The sequence below is a fragment of the Ambystoma mexicanum genome, chromosome 13 (genome assembly GCF_040938575.1).
Source record: "Ambystoma mexicanum isolate Mex_15411 chromosome 13, UKY_AmexF1_1, whole genome shotgun sequence".
NCBI classification, from domain to species: Eukaryota; Metazoa; Chordata; class Amphibia; order Caudata; family Ambystomatidae; genus Ambystoma; species Ambystoma mexicanum.
In genome coordinates this window covers 107666157-107693373 of record NC_090938.1, presented here as the reverse complement: position 1 = coordinate 107693373, position 27217 = coordinate 107666157, and the positions used below count along the sequence as shown (strand labels likewise).

Sequence of the window (27217 nt, the reverse complement as noted above, 5' to 3'; positions counted from 1 at the left end):
GCTGGCGTAGCAGGAGAAGGCGTGGCATGCAGGCTTTTCATGTAAAAGGCGCCCACGGCAGCGGGCTAAATGCGCCCCTCCGCCACGGGTGCCTTTGACAAAAGGTGCCATTAGCCCCCACCACGCCAGCTCGGGGGAGTCGTTCAAAGGCTCCCGTGAACTGGCGTCGCGGGAGAAGGCGTGGCATGCAGGCTTTTGATGTAAAAGGCACCCATGGCGGCGGGCTAAATGCGCAGAGCCGCCTGCAGAAAGAAAGCAGCAGGCGGCAGCCCCGTGCTGTGTACATGGCCACTTCAGTTTGCAGAGTGGCTGTGCTGGAGGCAGGTTGTCCTGACGAAAGTCGGGACAGGCTGCGTCCTGCACAGCCACTCTCCAAACTCATAGCTCTCAACCATTTGTGTCGCAAAGGTGGGTGAAAACACCCGATTTTATTTTTGGCGGGTGAGAGGCCCATTGAAACAAATGGGCGTGCAGGAGGCTTGGCTGGTGAGTCAGCTGTTTACAAGGCGGGTGACACCCGCCAAAAGCATGTGAGTTGAGAGCTATGCAAACTGCAGGACAGAGTCCCCATTTGCGAGACAATCCCGCAAAATCCGGGACAGTTGGCCACCCTAGGTGACACCCGCCAAAAGTGCATAGCTCTCAACTCACCCGCCCTGTAAAGGGCTGACTCACCCGCCAAGCCTCCTGCACGCCCATTCATTCTAATGGGCGTCTCACCCGCCAAAAACAAAATCGGGTGATTTCACCCACCTTTGCAACACAAATGGTTGAGAGCTATGAAAGTGTGTGAGTTGAGAGCTGTGCTTTACATTTAGGACAATAGGAAATATATACTTTCTAAAAGCGATATAGCGGATGGTCTGTTGTGTCACCAACTCCATGTTTCTGCATTTGTCATAATTCTCATTATAAGAAAGAGATTTGACCTATAGAAAACAAGTTTTTCTATATTATAGAATGAAGAACAGCAGCCGAGCCTTTTTCAATTAGCAAAAAAACTTCGAAATATACGTGTGCATTTTTGGCATTCATTTCAAAAATTGTTATCAGTATAATTTATATTTGCAAAATCATTAGAACGGCGCTTTACTGCCTGCGAATTTTGAAAAGGTCGCAAACGCCTGAAAAGTCTGTCTTCTTTCAAATAGAAATTATCCCCAATCTAAAATGGCAGTCTCATTTGCCTGCATAGAAGATCGCCATCTTACTCTGGGAGGTTTGTCGATGGCCTTTCTTTGTTTCTAAAACATCCGTGTAGCGCTCTAGCTCCCGAACTCGTGTGTCCTTTCTCTGTTACATTCACCGTGCCCGTAACCAGTCAACTAGACTAAAAACAGGAAGATGGCGGGGACGAGCTTGGTTGCTGGTGATGTTGTGGTTGATGCGCTGCCCTATTTTGACCAGGGATACGATGCTCCTGGCGTCCGGGAGGCGGTTAGTGGCGACTTTTTTTGTGTCGGCAATTTCGTCGCAGTGCAATGCTGAGTTCGCAGGTCACTGTGCTGTAGGACTTCACTATATCATACCACGATAGTTTTCCTTGCGAGACTGATAATCTGACTGGAATGGCATCTCTTTCCAGGCGGGTATTGAAGTCAGATGTTTCAGGAACAGGATGGCATGTGTGACTATTGAGAGAGCTTCTTTCTTGCATGTTTCTATTTCTCCCCATTTTAAGTATGTGCCAACAACGTCCCAGAATTCAAAGTTAAAAGTAAGGGCTCACTAAAGGGATGTCATTTTATAAAAAAAAAAAACTGCGCATTGTGTGCTGGTGACTGCCACTGTTGGCACACAGGGTCCCCTCCATGAGGTTTTAAACAGGTACAAGGTGTGTTAAAACTGAAGAATAAACTGTGCTGACTGGCTATACTAATGCATTCATATGGAAGGCCTAATCATACCTGCCTACATTTCAAAATCAAAAACCCTGAGATGTATGCCCTGCCCACAGCCACACGAGACTCCACCCACATGTCAAAAAGGTAAACTCAGTTGTTGGAGCTGCCACTAGAAACACGTTTGCAGATTACAGTGGAATGTGAATTACAACATGCAATATCAAAACACATTTTATTTTGGCACTACGTTTGGAATTCTTGCACAACCCACGAAAAACACCCATCAAACCGAAGAACCACCATCAGCCAAGGACCAGTGGCAACTGTGACGCAGCTGCGACGCAGCTGCACCGATCACCCAAGCGGAAGACAACGGCCATCCGACTAAAAAAGATAGTCCTGCCATGATTACACAACCACACTAAACATATCAAGCATTTGAGCCGAACACAAACACACTTATGTATGCATTGCTGTCGTTTTAACATAATGTCAACATCATAGCTCAGTGGGTTAATGTGCCCACCAAAGCCTCTCAATAAGTGAGTTCAGGAAAACTATTCCCAGATGAGTTATTCAGTGCGTCCCACGCACAGCAGTAGCAATGGGGACATGAAGCAAAAGCACACTGCCCACTTAGAAATATTTTTTTATGAGGAAATGGCCATGATTTTGTTCACCCATTCAACAAACTGCCTCTGCATTGAAGGGTGACTAAAATATGAGGCGAACTGCCAAAAAAGAATGAAAGCTGAAGCAAAATAAACATTTTGAAAATTATGTGGAACGTGAATACTGTGTTCAGTATGGAGTAGGAACTTTTTTTGGAGTTAGAATATTCAAAACATTTTGTTTTTGCTAGGAGCTTTGGAACACTGAAAAAACAGGCTTCCACACAACTGCATGCTCTGTCCTTTGCAACAGGACAGTAGATCAATCGATGGTACATGGCCATTTTCCTTCAAAAATAAAGGTACAAGTTTAAAACGCATCACAGTAAATTAAATACCAAAGCTGCAAATGGCACCAACCATGAAAAATATTCGTCGCAATAGGTTTTAGTTAACAACGTTACACAGTGACATTGAAATCCGTTTATATCAATTGGGGGATCCTGGGTTGCTGGTTCAGAGATGTTGACGTGGTCGGATGGTCTGCCGAGGCTGAGTAGACTGGACTCCAGTGCAGGATGGCAGGCTGGGATTTTTTGGATCCAGGTGGCGGGCAAGCGCTCGCTCTCTGCTGCAGTTGGTCCGTGGCTTCGTACGGAATCTGCTGCATTCACTGGCGGAGCGACGTCGGGGTCGGGTTGGCAAAAATAAACAGTTTTGAGCCCGCCACCAACAGGCTCATATAGTGCTGGGACAAGGGAAATTTGCGCCGTTTCTGGGTTTCGGCTACACCTCCACCTGATTGGCTACCGGCAGCGGCTTTTGTAGGCAATCGGATGGAAGTTTGAATGGGACTAGCAAACTGGGGCAAAACCCAGAAACTCCAGGGTCTTCCCTGGAGACGCGGAGAAAAGCAACAACAAAAAAAACACGACTCTGGCAAAAACCCAGAGGTTAGGCAGGTATGGGCCTAATGGGGTGCAGGTCTCAAGGTAGGTACTGTGCACCCAACAGAAGAAAGTGGCATTGATGATGAGCATGTTTGCCGTCCTTCTGCATGCCATTCCTCTTTATTCAAATCAAACGGGCAATGATAATGCCAGATGCAGTCCCAAGTAACGTATGTTACCAACTTTACTTCCCCCCTCTCCACAACTAGATAATAACCAAACCATAATGCTTTGGATACAAGAATAAACTCTGGTAAAAGAGTCAAACATGGCAGGTGACTGTTCCTACTTATATATTCCAAAGTACTGTTCAGCTGCGTGGCAGCACATGCTGATCCTTCTTGGATATCTTGAAGCTTCATAGTGGTCACTGATTGTATATAATTTACCACAAAACCAAGGCGGTGATGGCTGTAAGCTTTGGAATTAATCTTAACCAATGGCATCACTTCGAGCAACCCTCCAGACCATCATTCTTCGCCTGCCAAGCCATTAAAGGAAGGGGACAAACCATTTGGCAGTTGGGCTTGATTCCACCCCATTAGGGGCAGTGCAGTCCCAACTGCTTGGTCACATCCCTTCTGCACGAGACAGAAAGCAACCACAGGCCTGTTTCGCCCTCATTGGGTGTCATCGGTGCTGTGTAGCTTGGGTCTCTAGGCCCACCATCCATGTGCAACTTTGGCCATGGCCGGCACTCACTGGTGCCTCTGGGATCAGGCAGCCAGGGCGCATGCAACGCTGCGTGGGAAACGGAGACAGAGCTTGGATCTCTACGTCTTTATTCCTGTCCCTCCTTACATGGCCTGCCCCTTCCTGCTCTCGCGTCACGTCCCTCCCCACTCCCTCGTTGCGCCCTCCTTAGTCCCAGACTATATTTCCCGCCAATACCAACCCCCCGCCCCCACAATTTAAACACTGATGACAAAACTTTACCCCATTTCTTCGATGACTCTGCAAGGTCTGGTTCTCGCCCTTTGTGGATGAATGTTCCCCCCCCCCCCTCCTTCCAGCCTTCCACTCTGGTCATCCTGCCCTGCTTCCTCCGGTCCCGTTGCATCTGAGTCTTTGCCATCTCCATGGTATGGACTCTGACACCCTTTGTTGGCCCTGTGGCTGTGGAGTCACTGGGACTGTAGCTGGGATGTCCTGGTCTGACATGCTGTATTCTGACTGTGGTTGATCTGATGTGGTGCTTCCTGGTCTCCCTCCCTGTGTGGCCTGTTTTAAATGGTGTTTTCTTGCTGTCTAGGAAAGCCTCCTGCTCATGGATCCCTTGATGAGCAGGATGTTTCTGCTATGCCACATGTGGCGGCCACCTGGATTAGGCACGAGCATCGCTCCAGGGCCCTCCCCGGGCTCCTGTCCGTCCAGTTCTCACCACCACGACTACCAGCCCTCTATTGTGTCCTCCTTATACACAGCAACTGCTGTGTAGCGGCCGCTTGTATAAGGCACGAGCACCGCTAATTAGTGGGCCTCTCCCCTGGGTCTCCAACGATTTCACAGCACTCACCACTGCAGCCTTGGGGGTTCCGTTACCCCCCCCCCACCCGGCCATGCGCTGCCTCCAGGGCTCCTCTCACCGACTCTGTCGGCTGCCAGCCATTCCTGCCATGCAGGATTTCTGCACTGAATCATTGCCGCACACGCAGGGCCGTCCCTCATCGCTATTGTAACATTGACTATAGCCTGCACTCACCGGGGCCTCTGAGATCAGGGCGCGCATAACGCTTTGCCGGAAAGAAAGACTGATGCAGAGTTTGGATCTGTCTTTATTCCTGTCCCTCCTTACATGGTCTGCCCTTTCCTGCTGTCACATCACTTCCCTCCCTGCTTCCTCGCCTCGACCTCCTTAGTCCCAGACTACATTTCTCAACACTACACCGTGTTTGGTCGACCGTCAAATCCATCCCGCTCGGGGTGACTTCCCCAAAACAAAGGCGGTGGTGGCTGGAAGGTTAATATTTGCCTTCTGTAGGTTCCTGGAGATGACGATTTGTTGTCCCTCTGGACATTCGGGACCTGCATGCTCCCTGCTCTGGTGTTATCAGTGGTGCACACGTTTCTGCGTTGTCCTTCTTCCTCCAGCATTCAGATCTTCTAGGAGATCTTCCACATAGCATCCTTCTTCCATAGTCTTCTTAAAGACAGTAAGTTTTCTGGTTGCAATTTTAAGTCCCTTTTTGTATCGTGATCGTTGATCCCTTCTCCAACTAAACTGTCCAGGGTTCCAACTTGCAATACTGACTCGGCTTGTGTGTTACATATCTTTTTTACATTTTTTATCAGGACTTTGTCTCCGTATGTTATGGAGGAAGGAGCAGCGTGGCATCTTACTTGCTCCAGCATTGGCTGCCATCTGTTTGACTCACATTTGTCATTAAACCTTTCTGAATGGATGGTGCGGCAACATTGAGCTGATCAAACGACCTCGCTCTGTCGAAGTTTGAGAGTGTTGCAGTACTTTTGTGGGTGTTGATGGTGTCCTTTCCATCTTCTGTCCTTGACTGCGGCTAGTCTGTAAAGTCTTGTTCAAGATGCACATCAACCGTTCCCCATCCCTGTTGGCGCATGGCCATGCCATTTGTAATCTTTAGTGTCTTTGTGAAGTCTTGTAACTCGCATTCTTGACATTGGCGTCCATTGTTTGTGCCTCTTTTGCTTTACCGGAACTAGTAAATTTGCTGGTTGCTGTGGAATGCACAAATTCCACCTTTGGATACCTGGACCACTTTTCCACAACCACTAGGAAATGTATCACCAGACCCTGGTGGCCTTTTATATGCAAGGTGCAAAACCTTAATTAAACTGGAGGGTACTGCTATTCTGGAATCTAGGCGACTTTCAAAGGCCCAGGTCAGATCCTGACACACTCTACAGGCTTTGTCAAGTGTATTTGGCTGCAGGTGACAGTTGGTCTGTGATTGTAATAGTTCTTTGCAGTGACCTGAAAGCAGAGCTTTAAGCTCTGCTCCCATTTGGCAGCCTTCACTACCTTCTCTGGCCTGGTGGATACTGGATCAGCTGCTTCCCTGATCACTGCTATGTGGTCTTTTGACATGGAATCTTCGACAGTCTGTCCCTCAAACTTACCATCCAAGTGGCACGATAGGTAGCGAGTTGGTCTACACCCAGGTGAGGTGAAATAAGTTAAGTCGTACTCTTGAACTGAACTACTCTCTCAATTCTAGCTGGAGAATGAAGAGCAGAGTCGGTCATGATTCGGCTGAGGGTCTTGGTCTTTCACAACTACTACTGTCTGACCATATATGTACACAGTCACTTGATAATTGCGACTCGCCCACAAAACTGTCAGGACTATCCCTTTCTCTCTGTGAATAACATTGCTCAGTTGCCTTCAGAGTACTACTAGAGTATGCAGTGGGGAGGTAGCTCAAGGTATGTCGGCAATGAACCTAAACCAAACATGCGTGTGTCTAACATAATCTTAGTTCTGTAGGCCGTTTCAAAGAATAACGACTTGGCCCCAGACAAGAGTGCCACCTTTTTGTCCTGAAGCTCCTCCTCAAGAGAAGTCAATTTCTACATGCTGTCCTTTTTTGTAACATTTAAGAGAGTATCGCAGAGCGTGGTCCGATTTTTGATGAATCGGCCATAGTGTGTGACCATTCCCCCCCAAAGCTGTGGCTTTGTGGGAGGCTGTAGACTGTGGGCATCCCTCTACTTTGTTGTTTCTGCCAAAAGACTCCACGCTTGGAAGTCCTGTCCGAATAAGTCTATTTTGGCGTGCATAAATGCAAACTTGTATTTTTGTATTTTGTTTTTATAGCGCTTTAATCCAATGTGCTTTACAGTTTAACAACACAGGAACATTAAATATGTAACATAGACGCAATAACATTATATATGAGACAAACCAGAAAAACAGCATGTGGAACAATTTGCATTTGAGGAGGAAGAAGAATGGAGGGGAGGGGAGGGGAGGAAAAAAGGGAGACATCGTAGGGAGTGGTGGGAGTTAGGAGGGAGGATGGAGAGACAAGGAAGATGGAGGGATGACGAAGAGGGTACCGAAAGGAGAGAGAAAAGGTGTCGGGAGTGGAGGAGTGCTTTCAAGGAGGAACGGAAGGAGGAATAGGTGGAAGTGGAGCAGATAGTGAAAGGAAGGGAGTTCCAATGTCGGGGGGGGGGGGGGCAAGGAGCTGAAAGGAGCGGAAACGAGAGGAGGCGCAAGGTGGTGGGGGGCGGAAAGTAAGAAGAGATCTGCAGAGCGAGAGGGGGTATAGAATGAGGGAAGAGGAGAGGTTAGGAGGGGCAAGGTCATGAAGAGATTTAAAGACCAGACAAAGGAAGTGAAATTTAAATTGGGAATGGAAAGGAAGCCAGCCAATGTAGATTTAAAGACCATACAAAGGAAGTGAAATTTAAATTGGGAATGGAAAGGAAGCCAGCCAAGGTTGGAAAGTGAAACTTAAACCCTCTTTAGGGTCAGTTCCTTCTAATTACCGAAAAACTTTCAGAAACTGCACTTCGTCACCGCCACAGATCTTATTGCTCACGTTAAAAACATCAGGAAGGCTGGATAGCATGCGCTAGATGGTTTGTTAAAACACCCCTGCTGCTGATGACCCACTAATCTCAGATGTTTATGTTGATAGCGGCCTTGCTGCGAGGAGAATGTTATATATCTATTTCCTGGGTTCCATCTACGCACATGGAGCAATGCTATGTTTCACAGGTGATCTAAGTGCTTGATGAATGCATAATACCTACCCTCTGAGAGATTTTGCCATCCTTTGTTCCTTCTTGTGCGGAAACAAGGACCTAATTTCATGATTACATGCAGCGGCCTGGCCCACCCTCCTGTGTCTGTGTTTTAGAGCTGCCTGCAGTGCCAGCCATGAGCGAGGGGTCCGAGGTGCCTGGTTGTCGTCCTACGGGGTGATCAGGATGAATTTCCCAGGTGCCTATTTAAGTGCGATGCATTGCCCCTGCCACATTTAATCCTGCAAAGCCTGTATAAGTGCAGTACCTGGCCCACTGTCTGGATTCTTTTTTTTGGGTATGTGCTGCTGGAGTGACTACATAAGTCCTCTGTACCTGCTTGGCATCCCACAAGGAAGGTTGGAAGGCAGAGCAAATCAGTTGAAAGGGAAGAAGAGGCTAGTAGCTGACAGATGGGCAGGTGGGAATGTGTGAGGGGATGGACTGCAGGATGAAACGTAGTGCAAGAGGCAGAGTGTTGGTGCTAGGAGGATCAGGAAGTCTTGGGGTGTGGGGGGAGCGGAGGGGGCTGTGGTGGGGGAAGCAGCCATATTTTGAGGTCTTTCCTGAATGCCAGGTGATCCTCTGAGGTGGAGCACAAGGGGGAAGGGAGTTCCAGAAAGTGGGTGCGAGTACAGAGAAACAGGCACCTCCTAATCTGGTGAACATGAAAGGAGGGACTACCAGGAGGTGTGCAGAGCCTAATCCGAGGCTTCTAGTAGGGTGGTATCGAGTGAGTTTATTTAATGCACATAGCTTTGAAAGAGGCCCGTTGGGTGATGGGAAGCCAGGGGAGTGTCCTGAGTGCGGGGGAGATTTTTCCTGCTGGAGAGTGCAAGGAGTAGCCTTGCTGCAGAGTTTTGAATCCGTTGGAGCTTTCTTAGCTGGTATGTAGGTGCACCTAGGTAGAGGGAGTTGGAGTAGTCTAGGCGAGAGAGGATGATGGCCATGATTGAGGAAAGATCTGCTTGAGGATGCAGAGGTTGACAGTGCACGATCTGGAGACTGCATTTATTTGACAGAAGGGGGTCAGGTATGCTAAACGCGTATCCTAGGTTTGACTGTGGGGAATGCAGAGGGCGTGGGTATTAATGACTGCGGCCAGGGGATGGGTTAAGTAGGGTAAAGAAAGCTGTTTTGCCGCAGGTTAGGATTTTGTTTTGTCCAGAGTTGAACAGCAGGTGATTGTCATCCAGAGGCCAGCCAATGTCTGTGAGGCATGATGCAAGTTCTGGGCGGGGAGAGGAGGGAGAGTTGGGAATCTTGAGGATGAGCTGGGTGTCGGTCAACGACCATCTTCTGGTATTCATGTTAGTTAACAGTTTTGCTCCTTGTGAATTGGCCATATATATTCTATTGTGGGTGTAGGATGCTGTTACTACTTGATTGTCAAATGGTAGGCCCTTATTTACCCAAATCCGTGCAGTTTGGCTCCTTGGACTTTGCCACTTAAATAATCGGGTATACCAATGGCGTGGGGCCAGATACTCTTTCGATAATTACCCTCCTGCTTTAGTTTATCCACTTGACACTCAATGTGTTTGTTTTTTAAACAAAACGTTACTCTTCTGCGAGTTCTACCGGATGAATTGTGTCAACGATGTGAAGCCTGAGAGTTGGAGGGTCCACACTCCCTGAAACATGTGTCCTGCTTGCAAAGGTGGCTAGCAATGTTCTCCATGTATACTATACAAGGCACACAATAAGCAGTGTTGCATAGCAATTTGAATTGGCACATGTGTAGCAAAGCTTGCTATTTAAGTTACCCTGTTCAATGAAAGCACAGCTCACCTTACATACCTCTTACCTTTGGGGTTCTGCAACATCTTTTCTCTGTTCACTGTAAGTTTAAAGAGGCTAATGTAGAGCGAGTGCAGCAGTAATCTTCTCCTCCATGCTTGAGTGCCAAGGCCTGTGTAGGAGTGCTAGGCAAGATTTTTGTTTTCTTTTTCAAATAATTGTAAAGCGGAAGTAATCGGGATGGTACTTTTTAAAATTGTATTTGTTTATTTGTAAAGTGCTTATACGTAAGTGAAGTGCTTCAAATCAATTCAAGGTGGGAAGGGAATGGTCATTCTTAGGCCTTGAAGTTTCCGAATGATCTAACAGAAATGACTAGTAAACTAGGCCTGACAACCTTAATTCTAGTACAAGTGCAAGACAAGAAGGTGGGAGGAGAGGGAGAAGAACATACAATCTTTAATCTACCATACTGGGCCCTCAACGTTTCAGATAGTGCAAGTGCATGGATGTATTAAAACTGTTTCACCTAATGGGAATTTCACCGAAAAACGAAATCTACTCCCCCCCCCCACCCCCCACCCCTTCTTTTTGTATAATGCGGGGGGAGACCACTGCACCCCCCCCACACCACACCTATTATGAATTACACATACACCATTTCACGTACCATTTCTGGTGAAATATATTCAGTGAAATCTCTAGGTAAAATGGTATTCGAAGAAATCTACAGTAACGCAAGTGCGTGACAAAGTTGGGTGGTATGGGGGAGAAGCAGAGGGCATACAGAAACAAAACACAAGCATACTAGGTCTGGGGAACCAGGCTTAGTACATTCTAGGCAATGTAAGTGCCAGACAGGAAGTGAAAGGGTGGGGGAAGGGAACACGTGTGCCCAGTCCCACAGGGCCCTGGGTTAAGTGCAGAGAGATTACCATTCTCATGGAAGGAATTCCAGAAGTGCAGAAATGGTGAGCAGAGTGCAGATGTCTGGGGGCAAGTGAAAGGACTGCCGGTGGAGCCTGAGACCTCTGTGGCTCTGGAGGTGCAGCAGGCGACTAGTGAGTGGAAATGGAGAAGAGTTGGGGGGGGGGGAGAGGGAGGAGGTAAGTGGGCAAGAATACAGAGGGGGTTAACGAGAGAAACGAAGAGAAGAGGAAGGTCTTGAGGAGTTTCCGAAATTAGGAAGGGAGGTTGTTCCAGAGGATAAAGATTTACCCCCAAATCTGTTTTGAACATCGGCTCACCCGCAGAGAGTTGGAAGAGGGCGAGCGAGGGCTCTAGAAGGAGAGTATTTAGGGAGAGAGAGTTGTAGATGGTGCGGGACCCGGCCCCAGAAAGCCTTGTGGACTATGCAGAGGGTCTTAATCTTGATCCTTGCAGCCACTGGGAGCCAGTGGAGGGATTCCAGTGCTCAAGAGATGCAGTCCCTGGGCTTGAGGCCAAGGATAAGTCTACCTGATCTGTTCTGGATGAGTTGGAGAGGTCAGAGAGTAGAAGTAGGAAGATTGAAAAAGAGACTGAGTAGTGCAGTCTAGAAAGAACCGGGGCGCTGGAGACAGTAATCCTCTGGCGTTAAAGTGAGAAAAGGTAGAATACCTCTGAGAAGGTGCAGCTGGTAGTAGGATTTTTTAGAGATGTCCGAGGTGTGAGAGAAGGAGTGAGTGGAGACGAAGACCCCTAGATTTTTTGCCCCACGAGTGGGTGAGTGTGCAGGGCCAAAGGAGGCCGGCCAGAGTGTAGTGGGAAAGCAGGAGCAGGGGTCCCAATTAAGTTAACTATAATATGTCTGTCTGGCAAAGACCTGTATGTGTCAGCTTTTATACTTTCTTTAAAAAGATTGTCTTGCAATTCCATTCCCAAACATAATTATAGTATTGCTACTGTAAAAGACTGCTTTGTATCCATGCTTTGCAGTAAATTGTAGGTTAGTGTAACTAAATCTCAGTGTCAACTATATTTCATTTTGTTCGGGGAGATGCATCATACTGACAAGTGAACACTTTTGAAAATGTACATTATCACATGGCTAAATATATTTGATGGCAAACCTAGTTCTGTAACTTGCTGGTTGCATGCATCTTGCAACTTGTGTTCCACCCATGAGCAAATCCCATACTCAGTGATATGTCTGATAGCTGCAAACTACAATATTCCACAAAGTGTGCCCAGTTCTCTGCCTGAAACGCTATTCACGATATGTAGTGTCTTACTTTCTTTCCTTACATTATGAATACACCAAGCTAATGTTTAAACAAAGTAGTGATCAAAAGTCCCATCCAGTCTGTACATTCGCAGATTTACGCCACTGTAGTTGGCCTACAGAGCTCGTTTGCTGTAAGATTATGATTGCGTTATATTTCTGCACCTATGGGGGAGAGCTTGCCAAGCTGTTTTCAGAGCTTTTTAGTATCCTCTATTTGTGTCCATTCATGCAGCTAACCTTTTACATTTTACAGCCACTCTCCAGGGCTTGTAAAGCCTTTTCGCCCACTTGCATGGTTTAGTAGATTTTATGAAGTGTGAGCACCATTTGCAGAGGATGTTTACAACGTTAATTTAACATTTACTTTGCAGTAAATGCCTAATAAAGGTTTCACTGTGCATTGCTGACCTCTGTGTGGCAGCAGTGCCCCAAACATAAAGGTTTGTGGTGACATGCACCATTTTACAGAAAGCGCATTTAAATTAGTTGCCCTCTGTTGCCATTGGTCGAGTGCATTTCTCTTGGGTCAAGTAGGTAAACTAAGATACTCGATGTGCAGGTCTAGTGTTATTTTAAAGAATTTGCAATTGCTGACCCATTTCACTAGTGTCTTACTTCATCGGTACACAAAACTGCTGTATTGTTGCTTATTTTGTGTCTTGGGTACAAATAACATCTGTGACATTCAAAATATTAATACAACATTGCTAATCAAATGGGGTTGTTTGCTACTTAAGAAAATGTTAATGGGAAACTCAATTTTGGAAAACGAATGTATGCCTTGTTATACACCAAATGCGAAGTTCACATGTCCCAGAGCTGTTGCTTTGCTGGATCCCAACAATGTGTCTCTGCTAATGCTGGACACAGAGAGCTGTGAACGCATTCACCCCCTGAAACGAATGTCTTGTGCTTGCAAATAAGGCTGGCAACGCCCTCAATGAATATTCGAAATGTGAAGTTCACAACTTGGAGCTACTGCAGAATTGCATCCCTACATCGTTATCTTTGCTGATTTAAGTCCCATAGACCTTGATTGTAATCCCCTTTCTCATGATACACATTTACTGTAGAAACCTGGGGAAATCAGCTTGGAAACCCCAAATGGAAAAATGCCCAAATGGTACATTGGCCGACTTTGCCCAGAGAACTATGAATGACGAGTTTCCAGACAGATTAATGAGCACAGAGGCTCGTCTGCTGGCTGCTAAAAGAATACTTGGGCATGATTGAAATCTGAAATTCATGACGACTCACCTAGACGTGTCAAACATCATAGGCGATGACAGTGTTGGCAGAAGCTGCTCGCTTGAGTGAACGTACTATAAATGTGGGTAAAAGCCTGCGGTTCTCGGAGGCAGTGGGTGATTCTCCTTCAGCCGGGAAAGCTTTTGTTTTAAAGGACAACTGCTTTTAATTTCTGACCAAACATTGTTTCTGGTGAAGCATTGGGGGTTTGCCTCTGCCGGCCCCGGGAATTACTTCGGGACTATGGCGAGTTCACATACTCAAAATCTGCATCTAACTCGCCACACATTGGAGCATAATATGAAATTAACAGCCGCCCCCCCCCAAGTCACAGCCTTAAATACAGTTCTCTCTGTATTGGTCGACCTCTGACAACATAAGAAATGAGTTGATGGTGCACACACAACAGCTTGGCGACATTAAGCTGAGACTGGATGGTGCTAACATCATTGTCTTCCCCTCAAAATCGAGACCCTTAAATCAATGCAGCGCACATGCACTTTGCCCTTCATAGCTTTGGGAAGTACAAACTACCAACGTCAATTAAGTATTGAGTCAACACATTAATAAAAGCCCACGTGACGACAAATAATTTGTCTTTAAATCCAGTAGTAGGTGAAATCGAGGAGGATGTTGCAGCAAACGCATGTTTAAAAAAGCCACACAAAAATCGAAACCTGGGAAGAAAGCTACTGTGGCTATACAGGGGCCGGGGTAAAGAAAAATGTGACAATACTTTCCGGCGTCCGCAATTCAACACAAGACCAAGCTAAACAAGTGTCAAGAATTGGCAACGTCAATTCCGTGAGACTGGCGGAAAACTGCTTGCACAGCCTCCCCCCCCTGTCCCTACCTTGGAAATGTTTCTGAAAAATGTCTTGGCGTGGGATTGCCATCAGTAGGCGACTTTGCTGTAGCCGACACTGAGAATCTTAATCTAACGCCATTGTTTTGGAACCTGTGGCCCGCCCATGCAGACGCCCAAAGTAACATGACTTCATTGAGCACCTATGTTGAACCGGTGGTGGAGCCTTCTCATGAATGTATTCACATTACTTGTGCTACACAGACAGAATAAGCTGATCAATTGATCCTCCCAAGTATTGAATTCAGTTGAGATGCACATAACACAAAGTAGAGTACTGTCAGTAATTTCTTTCAGTAGTGCGGTTGGTAAGTCCCAGTTACGTACAAGGTCTTGGGGTGCTCGTCCTTCAGCTGAACCGGGGGTCAGTCCATGGAGTCACACAAGGGCCCGGTTTAACAGGTCGCGTCCAGTAAGTTTGTAAATGCCCATTGCAATACATTATCTACTGGTAACTCGTCTAACCACCCTTGCAAGGGAACAACCATTTTCTAACCTCAAAATACATTACACCAAACCACTTGGGGGTTTCAATGTTTCATTTGGGTGAACTGGCAAGTACTAGGTCTTTCCCAAGTCAGACCAATTTGACTTCTGACCATTTGGCCCTGAACGTTTGTCCTACGAAACATATACTCACTATTGCAAAGGCCCCTCCAAGTCCTCATGTTTGAATCCATAATTTGTTCCCTCTAAAGTGGGAAAAGTGGAGAACATGCTTAATAATCAATCATCTTCTGGTAGGTTCTGCTTGGAATTACTATTGGAGAATGAGACTCCAGTTATTTTAAACGGACAAATAGTCCTCCAGCTACTTAATGACATTTCTTTGTTTGATGAGCACAAAGGACATGGTGTGTATTTACTTCATGAGACTGTACAGATCTGGTTCAATTGATGAGATGATACAAAATTGTGGCGAAAATGTTTTTGGCTGAATCAGCCTCATGAAAACAGATGGGCTATGGCCTGCTTCTACGTTCGGAAAGTTCATCTACCAGGATCCAGCAATTAAAGTGGATATAATGAATCCTTTGAAACAGAAACCACTGAAGATTATGTGTAGTATCAACCAACGTCATTTCTCGTCCAGTTCCGTTTTTAAAAGCTCCGGAGCGTGTGATGGATTGGTGCTGGTTGCCTGCCATACTCGCCCGATCTTTAAAAAAAACTGGGTGACAGGGAGACGGGCCTTTAGTCCGAATCCGATAACTGAGACTAAGTGTTCTGGTCTAGAACACTAGGGGACTCAACCGTTCTATAAATGGGGGAGGGGGGGGTGATTAACTCTGTTTGTGACAACCATGTAATTTACCTACAGGGAACATGGCTGGTTAAACCTATACATATTGATGGATACATTATAACGCAGTAGTTGGCAACTCCCAGTACAGTAGGTCGTCCATTGAGTGGCTTGGCTATCTTCATAAACAATGGAATTTGTAAAGAAATGGAGGAAGTGTCCAATTCAAGTTATGAGATACTGGTGTTGAAGGTTACCCATGGGCCAGATCTAGGGAAAACCACTTTGGGTTTGATGAATCTCTATTGAAATTCTGCTTGTTCGAACCTGGGCACATTTCTTGTGCACATTGCTGATATTTGTGATCAGATCAGAGTTACTGAACCACAAATGCACCTGATATTGGCGGGACATTTAAATTCTGACTATGGTGTGGCCCGTTTGCACAATACTGGCACAATGGCGAGTTCTAAAATGGGTAGGAAAAATTGTGTAACATTTTTCACACATGGAAGGGACCTTTAGGATAGCAAATGGCAGCATCGAAAAGGACGCAGCATCGAAAGGGACGTACCATCAAAGCCCACTTAGTTTGGAAGCGATGCATAAAATGCTAATAAAAATCAATTGTGGTTCAGAGGCGTTTGACACCCTCATCCAGGCTATACAAATAATATTAAGGGCTGAACTTGGAGGGTTAAAGTGCAGTAGTTTTGCAAATTAATTGTACTATGTTATGGCATTAAAGAAGTGTAAAGCTGATTACAAAAAGTGGCTTAGTTAAAGGCGATAAAATGTTGCAGATTGTATTGTCAAAAAATGTAAGACATTTTTGGGCAATATTAAATTCAAACGCAAATTCCCAGGACGATCTGCAAACTAACACAGTGAGTGAAAGGGATTTGGCAACCCATATTGCCCAGTTATACAGGCCTTCTGACGCTCCCGTTTCTATCTGTCTCAAATTGTGCATGGCATGGTCTGTGAGTATATCGAATCTTGTATTAGGGCAGCCTCTAATTTTAGTGCGTGTTCCCTAACGGGTTAAGGAACTGACTCATTAATGATCGACCCACCACTTTGGGCCTCTATCTTGCATTTATTGTTTCAAAACATAATGGAGGCAAGACTATAATACCGACTTCTTGGCAGATGTCGATGATCCCAATTTACAAATGAGTGTTTAGATCTGCACCCACAAACTATCGTCCCGTCGCTCTGCTTGACCCAGAGAGTAAGATATTTGCATATCTATTTTTGGTTGAAATGGAGAAATGGATGTCATCTGCCGGTAATATACAGGTGGGAGTTCGTCGAGGGGAGGGCACCAACATGAATGGTTTCGAGGCTAAGTGTATGCAAGAAATGGCTAAGACTCCTGGAGAGGCCCCAATTTATATAGCAGCAATTGATTTATCCCAAGCATTCAAAACCATCAATCGGAGACCGGCTGTGGGCTAAATTGCGTGGATGGCACATTCCGGAACATCTTTTTCCCATTTTGATGCGCATCCACACATTCTTCAGCCCAGAGAAGGTTGAATAGACAGGGACAGTTAACGGATGACTCGGAGGTTCGCACCAAGGTTGTGTCCTGGCACCTTGCCTGTTTAACCTTTACCTGCCTACCTGGAAGCCGCAGACTTTATCCCGATATAACTGGGGGACCTGAGGGTGACCTACATGTCCTATGCGGGCGACGGTATTCTTGCAGATCGTACATAGGTAGGTCTGCAAAGGTTAATAAATGTCATGGGGGTCATACGCACAGGAGAACGAACTGGTGATTAACAGCAGCAAGACTGTTATACTTCGGTTTTCCTCTCATCCAAATAAGCCCTTTAAATTCACATGGACTGTAGATGGTCTTGCTGTGTGCTCCATCCTCAGAAATCCAATATCTACGCATGATTTGTAGAGCTAATCCGAGACATTTTGATGTAGGCCATATTGGGTGCCTCACAATTAAAATGGTTGTACGCAAGGCACTGTCTGTTCACGATCAGGCTGTTTCTATGCTATTATAAGCTAAAAGTTGTGCCGTCCCTGATATATGATTAAGTCATTTATAACACGCCTGTACACCAGTGTTTCTAGGCGCAACAAGACAAGGGAGGGAAGACAGAGGGAGGACAAGACAAAGGATCTTACTAGGCCTTGTCATTCAGATCGTGCGAGAACGGGAAGTGCAAGGGGAAAGGGAGGGGTGCGGGGAGTGCAAGGGAGAGGAGTGAGGAAAACAGGGCAACAATGCTCTGTATGTGTATCCAGGGTAGTGCGGTACTGGGTAGTGCAAGGAGAACAAGGGACTGTAGGGTTATAGTTACAGCCCCTAAGTGCATGGTAGGCCCAGAGGCAGTGCAAGGGTGACTGATCAAGAAAGAGCCTGGTACCCATTGAGAATCTGAGTAGCCAAGCAACCAGTCGGTACAGCAGACAGGTGGGTCAGCAGGGGAGGGTGAGGGAGAAGGCAGAGAAGAGGAACCTTTTGAGCTTCCGGAACTTCAGGTGATCAGCTCAAGTTTGAGAGGGTCTGGGAGGCCATTCTAGAGGGAGGCATCTGCAGAGGATCGAGATCTACCCCCCCGAATGAAGGTTTTTTGGAAGAGCGTGCTGGATGTAGTGCTGACCCTGGCCACAGAAAGACTTGTGCAAAGGGTCTTGAACCTGATGCTTTCAGCCACTGGAAGGATTTCAGGCCTGGAGAGATATGGTCCCTGGGCTTGAGGCCAAGGATAAGCCTTGCAGTTCTGTTCTGGATTAGTTGCAGAGGGCACAGAGTAGAGGGAGGCAGATTGAGAAAGAGGCTGTAGTCCAGCCTAGAGCGAACTCGGGCTCTGGAGACAGTGAGCTTCTGGGGGAAAGTGAGAAAGGGAAGAGTTCCATTGAGGAGGTGCAGCTGGTAGTGGGATTTCTTGGCAACATCCGAGATGTGAGGAAAGAAAGAGAGTGAGTTGAAGATGACACCAGGGTTTTTGCCTCGCAGGAAGACAAAGGAAGAGGGCCCAAGGCAGGCGGCCAGAGAGAGGGGAAGGTAGGGGTCCCAATGAGAAAAATCTCCATCTTACTGGCATTAAGGCTGCAATCGTTGGAGGCGCACCAATCATGAATCGCGGATACACCGTCGGGAATGAGTGAGAGAGGATGCTGGGGGGGGAGCCTGAAGGAAACCAGAGTGTCATCTGCATAACACAAAGTTAGAGTAGAGATGAGGGAGGGCCAAGTAGAGGTTGAAAAACCAGGGTGAGAGGATAGAGCCCTGGGGAATGGCACAGGTAGAGAGCGAGGTGGCGGAAAGAAATAGACCAATTTGGACCTGGAAGGGGCGGTCCAAGAGGAAGGTGGTTAGCCACTCCAGGGCCTGATCTGTGATTGGCAGGTTCTCACAGTCGATTGATCAGGATGGTGTGGTTGACTGTGTCAAAAGCGGAGGAAAGATTAAGGAGGATAAGGACCGAAGGAATGCTGGAATTGAGGTTAGAGAGCAAATCTTCACCACAAGAGCAGTTTCGGTGCCTATGACAGCTCTGAAGCAAGACTGATGGGTCATGGAGACAACCAACAGATTCAGTGTGGAGAGTAAGCTGGGAGATGGCCAGCTTTTCCAAGAGTTTGCCCAGGAAAGGGGTGATGGAGATTGGGCGATAGTTTGCCGGGCAGTTAGGATTGGAAGATGGCTTTTTGAGGAGGGAGTGCACAAGGGAGTGCCTAAGGGTAGAGGGAAAGTTCCAGTGGCGAAAGAGTGATCACAGAAATCGCCAAGGCTGGAGAGAGGGTGTCAATATGGTCCTTGATTGTTCTGAAGCAGCAGTGGAGCACCTGTTTGGACGACACTTTCATAGATCTTACTTGTCTAGAAACCTTGCCAGGTGTTGTCAGAGAGAAACAGGAGAAAGGAGGAGGAGAGAAAGAGATGGCCAAAGGAGGGGGGGGGGGCACAAGAGAGGGAGGACAGGATTTCCTGCGTTTTAGCTGAGCAGTGGAAAGGCCATAGCTGTACAAGGGCCTGGGAGGGAACCGGAGAGGTAGAGACTGCAACAGGATTGGCCAGTTCCTTGGAGATTATAAAGAGTTCAGCCTTGTTGTTGGAAGCCGCAGATACGCGGGCTTGAATGTGTACTGTCTTCTTGGACCAGATAGAGCGTCTTTATTGCCTTAGGAGCAGGTGGCGGGCCAGTTTGTCAGAGGATGTGCCTGAAGCGCTCCACTACCACTCAACCACCCTGCACTTGCGCTTTGGGAAGTGAGATTGGAATTGTACCAAGAGTTGCACTTGGAGGTAGGCTTCGGGCAGATTCTCATGACTGGGGCAAGGATGTCCAGGTTGTTGGAAATAGAAAGCTGCATATTGGAAAGGGCTGTGTGAGTCAGCCACAGGAGTATGAGGAGCAGAGAAAGTAGAAGCAAAGGCATCCATTGACACACACTTCATGGGCTGAATGGCTGAGAAGGTAGGTGGCAGGGCAGGGGAGGGGGGGTTTGCCTGGGGGGTTGGAGAGTTTCAGATGAGAGGAGAAAGCGGTCAGTCCAAGAGAGGAGTGGTGAGAGGGCTAGAGGGGGGATGTCTGAGGTGATGAGAACATCCAAAGTATGTCTGGCAGAGTGTCTATGCCAGAAAGCAGAATGGAAAGAGAGGTGAGTGTTGCAGAGGTTGCGGAAAAGCCCAGAGGAGGGATTTGAAGCATCCAAGTGGATGTTGAGATCTCCAAGGAGAAGTTGTGAAGTAGAGGCAAGGAGAGGTCCGCCCATCTCTCTCTCTCTCCCTCTTGCTGCATAGGGATGACCGAGGCCGACACCCACTCCGGAAAGGTCAGGGCTACTCCAGGTTGGTTGGTTCGGAGAGGAGTTTGTAACCCACAGGGAGGAGAGTGTCAAAACCTGTGACACAACTGAGATCTAGGTAGAGTTCTTCGAGGAGGTGACCGATGTCAAAGGGTGTTTGACAGCAGAACGAGAGTTAAGAGTAGCGACGTGGAGCATGTTGCCACATTTGAAAGGCTTCCGTGGAGGGTTACAGGCTTGAGGTACACCCTGCAGGGGTGGTAGAGGGGCCCGAGGGTTGGCAGAGGAGGAAGATGTGCCACAGAGGTGACGGAAGGAGTAGCAGGAGAAGGGACAATGTTTATAATATGCAGAAAATGCCTATCAAAAAGACGATTGGGCTGAGGGCCCTGAACCAAAACGGTGCAGTTCAGATGGACATTAATAATGGTCTTGGAGGAGTGGAAGGGGCCCAACGGGACCTCGCACCTAGTGCCACCATTAATGGGAGAGGAGGAGAAAGGAGAGGGAACAGAGACCATATGAAGGGTCCATAGGTCTGGAGAGGGGACGACGACGAGGAGGATGTCGGTGAGAGTCTGACTGGAGAAGCACTGGTGTAGGTATCGGCGAAAGGGAGGCCTGTGTTGGAGACAAGGATGTCCCTCTTGAACTTCCTCCTTCCAGACTTAGTGAGAGGGGTAGGGTAAGAGATAGAGTAGCAGTTGGAGAAGATGGGAGAGGCAGAGAGCACCATAGGGGGTGCGAAAGAGGTAGGTGGAGGAGAAGAGGGTGAGAGGAGAGAGATGCACACAGCCCTGTTGCACACAATTCGGAATGCACAGGGGGCAGGAGATTTGTCTCCAGACATATGAATTGGAGTACTATTGAATGACTTATCTGGCAGAAGACTTTGGGGCTACTAATGTGTGTCCCAATGGCCTCCTTGCGGTTTGAACTGGGCCTTATTTCTTTGGAGTTATGGTACCATTGGAGAGTTTGTCATCCTTTGGTGCCCTACTCATACACTCTAGGGATTCCCCGTTTGTAGATCATCAGAAGGAAGTTCTGTCAAGGAATCCGTTTACCCTGATTGGGTGCTTTTGTTTGTTTGTTGATTTTATTTATAGAGTGCGCCTGACCCAGGGGTATCTGGGCGCATGGGTTAAGGTAATGGTTACATGATGCAGTTATACAGTTTATGCAGTTTATACAATTTATACATACACATTACAGATGAAACATTAGAATGGCAGGGAGAGTAAGTTATACAGTTTATGCAATGTATACATACACATTGCAGATAAAACCCTGGAGTGGCTGGGAAAGTCTGGTAGGTGGGGGGTATAGAAAAACAAAGATATATATTTAAGAAGGTGAATGTGGGGTGAGGTCGAGTTCGTTTTTGTTCTGTAACCAGGTGATGACGTGGCTTCTGAATATTTGAAAAGTTGGGCTAATTTTGATGTCCTGTGGAAGTGTGTTCCACAATTGGGAGGCTAGAACCGGAAAGTTCGTTCCGCCAGCTCTTTTTAGGCAGTTTCTGGGCACCACCAAACGGGATGTGTTGGTGGATCCAGTAATTCTGGCAGATTTCATCGTACATTTGTCCATGATATATGGCGGGGCTGGGGGGTTCAGAGCTTTGTATGTGAGGCAGAGGGTTTTTAGATCCATTTTGTTTTGTATAGAGAGCCATTTGCATAGCGTTCTGCTGGTGGAGATATGCTCTCTTCTAGGAATGTTTAATGCCACTCTTAAGTGCATTATTTTGCAGAACTTGCAGTTTATTGATTATAGATTTGTTGGCACCTAAGTAGAGGCCATTGCAATCGTCCAGTTTGGACTGCATAAGTGCTCTGGCCAGTAGAAGGCAGTTGTTGGTGGACAGTAGGGGTCTGCAAGCTCTGATCAGCTTACCAGTGTAGGCAGTGGCTGATGCAGTCATGTTTACTTGTTTGGTGAGATTCATGTTGACATTGAGATAGAAGCCAAGGGTTTTTACGTTATTGGTAATCGGGATGTTGCCATCAATGAGGATGCTGCTGTAGTTGGGACTAAGTTTGAGCACGTTCTTAGGTGAGCCGACTAGGAGTAGCTCAGTCTTATCATTCAGGCAGAGGCCGTGTGTGGCCATCCATGCCTGAATGATGATGTAGACTTGGTTAATCCGGCAAACATCAGAGTCGTAGATGCCTGATAGTGTTAGGAGTATCTGGGTGTCATCTGCATAGTTGGTGTAGGTGACACCCAGACGGTCCAGTTTGCCGAAAAGGGGCTTTGTAAAAATATTGTACCAAGTAGGCGATACACAGGAGCCTTAAGGGACTCCACATGTGATGGGGATTGGGTCAGCCGCTGCTGTAGGTGAGAAAACACGCATGGTTCTATTTGCGAGGAAGGATTCAATCCACATGACGGCAGAGTTGGAAAAGTGTGCTGCCGATGACAAGTGGTCACAAAGGATTTTATGGTCCACCAGATCAAAGACTGCAGTCTAAAAGAAGTAGGATGGCAACTTTACCTTTGTCTTTTAGGTCGTCAATTTGACTCTCAAGGTCAACAAGGGATGTTTCCGTTCCATGTTTAGGTCTGAAGCCGGATTGATGGATTCCTAATGGTTGGTTTGTCTCTAGATAGTCTTGAATTTGCAAGTATGCAACTCTATCTAAGATTTTCAAAAAGAAGGGGACTGTAGTGATCGGTCTGTAATTCGTGGGTATAGACGTATCTAGTGTTTGTTTTTTGAGTAATGGGAGAACCCAGGATTGTTTCAGATTACTTGGGACAGAGTTGCTGGTGAATGAGGAGTTTATACTTTTGGTGATAAAAGGAGATACATCTCTGGCTGCGTCTTTTATGATTTGAGCCGGGCAACTGTCACCTTTACAATTGGATGGTTTCAGTGAGGCTATAATTCTTTGTACCTCAGGTATGGATACCTAGTTGAAAGTGAAGCCTGAGTTAAGGTGTGCGGATGGTTGTATGATTGGACTGGTGAGATTGCCAGAGGCAAGTTGGTGCCGTTTGTCGGCTATTTTGCACTGGAGCCCTGTGATTTTATTGGAGAGAGCATTTTGAATGCTGGTGCACCAAGATTTGTCCTTGGTGCAGGTGGATTGGGGTTTTCTAATTTCTTTAGGATATTGAATAGTTCTTTCGTGCTGGAACTTGCCTGGTTTATTCTGACGTTGAAAGCTTCTTTTTTTAGTACGGATTATCTCACTTTTGTAAGTAGCAGTAATGTTGGTTAGGCTAATTTTATTTTCTGTGGAGGGGGTAGTTTTCCAGAGTGCCTCAAGTTTTTTCTTTTTTCTGTACGAGTTTAAATTCAGGGGTGACCCAGGAGTTCAGATGTGCTCTCGGTTTGCCTTTGCGCAATTTTAGCGGGGAGATGGTATCTATGACTTTGGTCATGGCCTCATTGTAGGTGTTGACTAGCAGATTCAGGTCGTTAGTGGAGGGTATAGTATTGAGTATGGGCGTTATCAGAGGTATTATGACCTCTGCAGTAATGTTACGTTTGTTCCTAGTCAGACAGGGGTGCAATGGGGGTTTCTTAGGCTCTAGATTGTTGCCATTGATTTCTAGGGATAGGAGATGATCAGTCTACACAAGTGGTGAGGATTCTTTTAGGGTAATATTGCAGTTGAGGTCTGCTACCCAATCGAGTGTCCTACCTTTCACATGAGTGGGTAGTGTACTTATTTGTACGAAGCCTTGCTCTGATAGTGCATTGGCTACAGCGATAGCTGGTAGGTGTTTGGGATCATTATAGTCAAGGCTAGTCACCTAGGATGGTGTTTTGTGCCATGGGTTTAGTATTCTCAGCTACTAATGTTATGTCTTCTTCAAAAGATCCGGAGGGACCTGGTGCCCTATATATTAGGTGGATGGTGATAGTATTTTTAGATGTTTGGAGTTTGACCGTGAGGAGTCCACAGGATTCCAGAGGAGAGGAGGTGGCTGGTCTCATGTCTAGGATAGATTTGAAGAAGATGGCTATTCCTCCTCCTCGAGCGTTGAGTCTGTCCGCTCTGAGGATGGAATAGTGGTCGGGGATGGCTAAGGTTAGAAACGGGCCAGCTGCATCATCCAACCAGGTTTCTGTTATTGCGAGGAGGTCTAGTCACGTGGGCAACAAGGGACCTGACATTTAGTAGTGCCCCTTTATGGGAGGTTTTTGGGTAACCTTCTGGATGAGGTGAGGGCTGTTATCAGCTAAATTCTTAGTCCTAAGAGTGTGGGAATTGTTGCGTGTGGGAAACAGTGTACTGTTTACTAATGGTCTTGGTGCTATGTTTGGCTGGTGGATTGAAGTTTGTGGTAAGTCTGTTACTATTCTGGTGTTACGCTCTGTTATGTCAGGGTTGGTGGCAGGTGTGCCTTCTTGCTGCTTAGATACGGTGGGTGTGAGTATAGGTGTGCATGATTAGGACTAGGTGGGGTGTCATAAGTATGATAGTGTGCAAGATCTTAGGCGGTGACACCAGGTCATGCCAGTGACAGGGAAGGAAAGGTTGTTTGCAGAGTTGGAGCGGAGGCGCATGTGCTCTGTTATGAGGGAATTGGTCCTAGATTTAGTGTCAAATGTATGGCCATTGAAGCTGGTGGTAGAAGTGAGGTTAGTGCCTGGTGGAAATGGCGGTCTGGAAGGCAGAAATGGTGTAGGGCAGGTGATGGGGTGGTGCTGGGGGCAGGCAAGTTTAAACAGACATTTCTTTAGGCTACATAGTGGGTACCAAGGCATGGTACACTATCTTGGATGATTCAGTAGGGGAGCATGATTAAGGTGAGCAGGATTTGCATGGTGTGCTGATGTTGTAGTGCAGGTGCTTGCAGTGTTCACAGTTGGAGTGGGCTGCAGTGTAGGGACAGTGGGCTGCAAAATAGGCGCAGTTAGCTGCAGTATAGGCACACTGAGCTACAGACGGGTGCAATGGGCTACAAAATAGGCACAGTGGGCTGCAACAGGCTACTTCAAGTGGGCGCAGTGGGCTACAGAACAGGCGCAGTGGGCTGCAGAACAGGCGCAGAACAGGCACAGTAGGCTGCAACAGGCTAGTTCAAAATAGACACCATAAACTGGAATTGTCAGGCACAGTGGGCAACTTGATTGTGGATACATTTGGCTAAAACCGTGGTGCCCTGAGGTTTTGGTACAATTTATGCCATGAAATGCGCAAGAAGCAACACGTGGAATACATGCCTAAATCCAAAGGGTAGAGCGTGGGACCATGAACATACATTGCAACAGAGTTGATGAAAATTCTATGAATTGGTGGGGGGCATCGCCGTAGTTATGTATATTACTTAGAGTATGTCCAAGCTTGGGAGTAGGCGTGGATGCATCAGAGCGTCATGGAAGCATATTGATTTGTTTTTTGTATGGAATGATATATGGAGCAGCCGCTCACCCCAGCAGGGGCAAACGGGGCAGGCCTTATAGTGGCCTTGGATGTGGCCGCCGGATCCTTCTGCCTGCCGGCGGATGTTTGATTACAAATATGCAGGTTGCTTAGCAACCGAAAGGAAGCCCAGCCTCACTTTCGTGCCGCATCGCGCCTGACATTTTGAAAAAGCATGTCGGCGCTGTGCGAGGCACATTTCAAAGTGGCTTGAAGCAGGTAAAAGGTGAGGAGGTGCCCAGGGAGGGCCGCAGCAATGAATGGCTCACCAGATGAGCGTAGGCTGCTGATTATGGGCAAAGGTCCTCACGGGTCCTGATGTAGGTAGCTGGATCTCCGGCTGCAGACACGCTGTGTAGGTTGGCGGGGGCAGCTGGTAGGGGCTCCTGCCCTCTCCACCAACGAGGGGCACACAGTCGTGATTTTGTTGCTACACCAAAGGTATTCTGTGCAAGATTCAGGTGAGCGTCGACTTGCTTATCACAACGCTTCTCCTGGTCAAGAAGCTTCTTTTTAGAGGGATTGGATAGGAACAATCACATAAATGACAGCATATACTTTGTATGAGAGCGTGGCCTGATTCATAAACCAGTGAATGTGCTTCCAAACTGCACGATTTCCCCATCCTTATTGGCACCAGCAGTTTATGCTTTTCTGGCTGAACTTGCTCCTGACAGGAGAAATGGTGGCAATCTGGTCGGGAGCGGCTCCAAAATTAGAAGCTTTTATGTGAGGTCCTAGGCACCAGACAGGCAGACAAGCCAAAACCTGAGTAGTGAATGTAATGCCAGAGTTGAGATCAAAGATGAACGTTGATTACAAATGGAGGAAATGTTTCAGAGTGCTTGGGGGACAGGTGGGCCTAACAATTGGTAGTTTTCTCGGTTCAGTGGGTATAGCCTCTATTCAAGAAATGTAGCATTTCTATGAATATTACTTCCGAGGCAAATATATCCTCTTTTGGGAATTTCGACTAATGCTCTGACATAAATTTGAATAATTTGGGTGAGGTTGCGATTGGCCACTTCTCAATGTTGGTAAGGGTACCTATTCATTTAATTTGATTTTATTTGTTTAGAGTGGGTGACATGGATCTAATTTGGCCTATTTTAAGTGTTGGAACTTTTTTTGACTTTGTGTAAATTGTTTTTGTTTTATGTACAGTATGACGAATGATGTGAATGCTTAATTCTTTTTATGTGACGCCGACTTGTTTGGCTAATTCACAATAAAAAAAAGATGCCTGACCACAGAACAGGGGATACTATACCCCAGCATCTTTTGGCACTTAGGAAATTTTATGGTGAAGCTGCGCCTCTCTAGTGACCAGAACGAACTGCCCATTGCTAGTTTCTCCTTATCCAATGGGAGGAACTGAATCCCTTATCCATTAAGCATTTTTGGGTCCTTTAAACTTCAAGGATTCGCCATGGGCTGCATGCACCCGAAACAGTGAAATGCATTTGTGAGTTGTGCTATAGTGACCGTCATCTCTGCTGGCCCCTTATTCGATGACTCATCTGTGCAGCAGGGCCACGGTACCATCGTCCCTGCGTGAAGACCTAGTGGTGAAATGCAACCTGCGACCGCTGGCTATGGTCTCCATTGCTGTA

General features: G+C 46.9%; 1 protein-coding gene across 1 annotated transcript in view; it reads left to right on the top strand.

Moving 5' to 3' along the window:
* Positions 1–1282: 1282 nt before the first annotated feature.
* The window catches only part of BCAS2 (BCAS2 pre-mRNA processing factor), an 82387-nt gene continuing 56452 nt past the window's right edge, over positions 1283–27217 (top strand). The window contains exon 1 of the mRNA XM_069633395.1: positions 1283–1437. Within this exon, the coding sequence (XP_069489496.1) occupies positions 1345–1437 (93 nt within the window). The 5' untranslated portion in view covers positions 1283–1344. The remainder of the gene's footprint in view (positions 1438–27217) is intronic.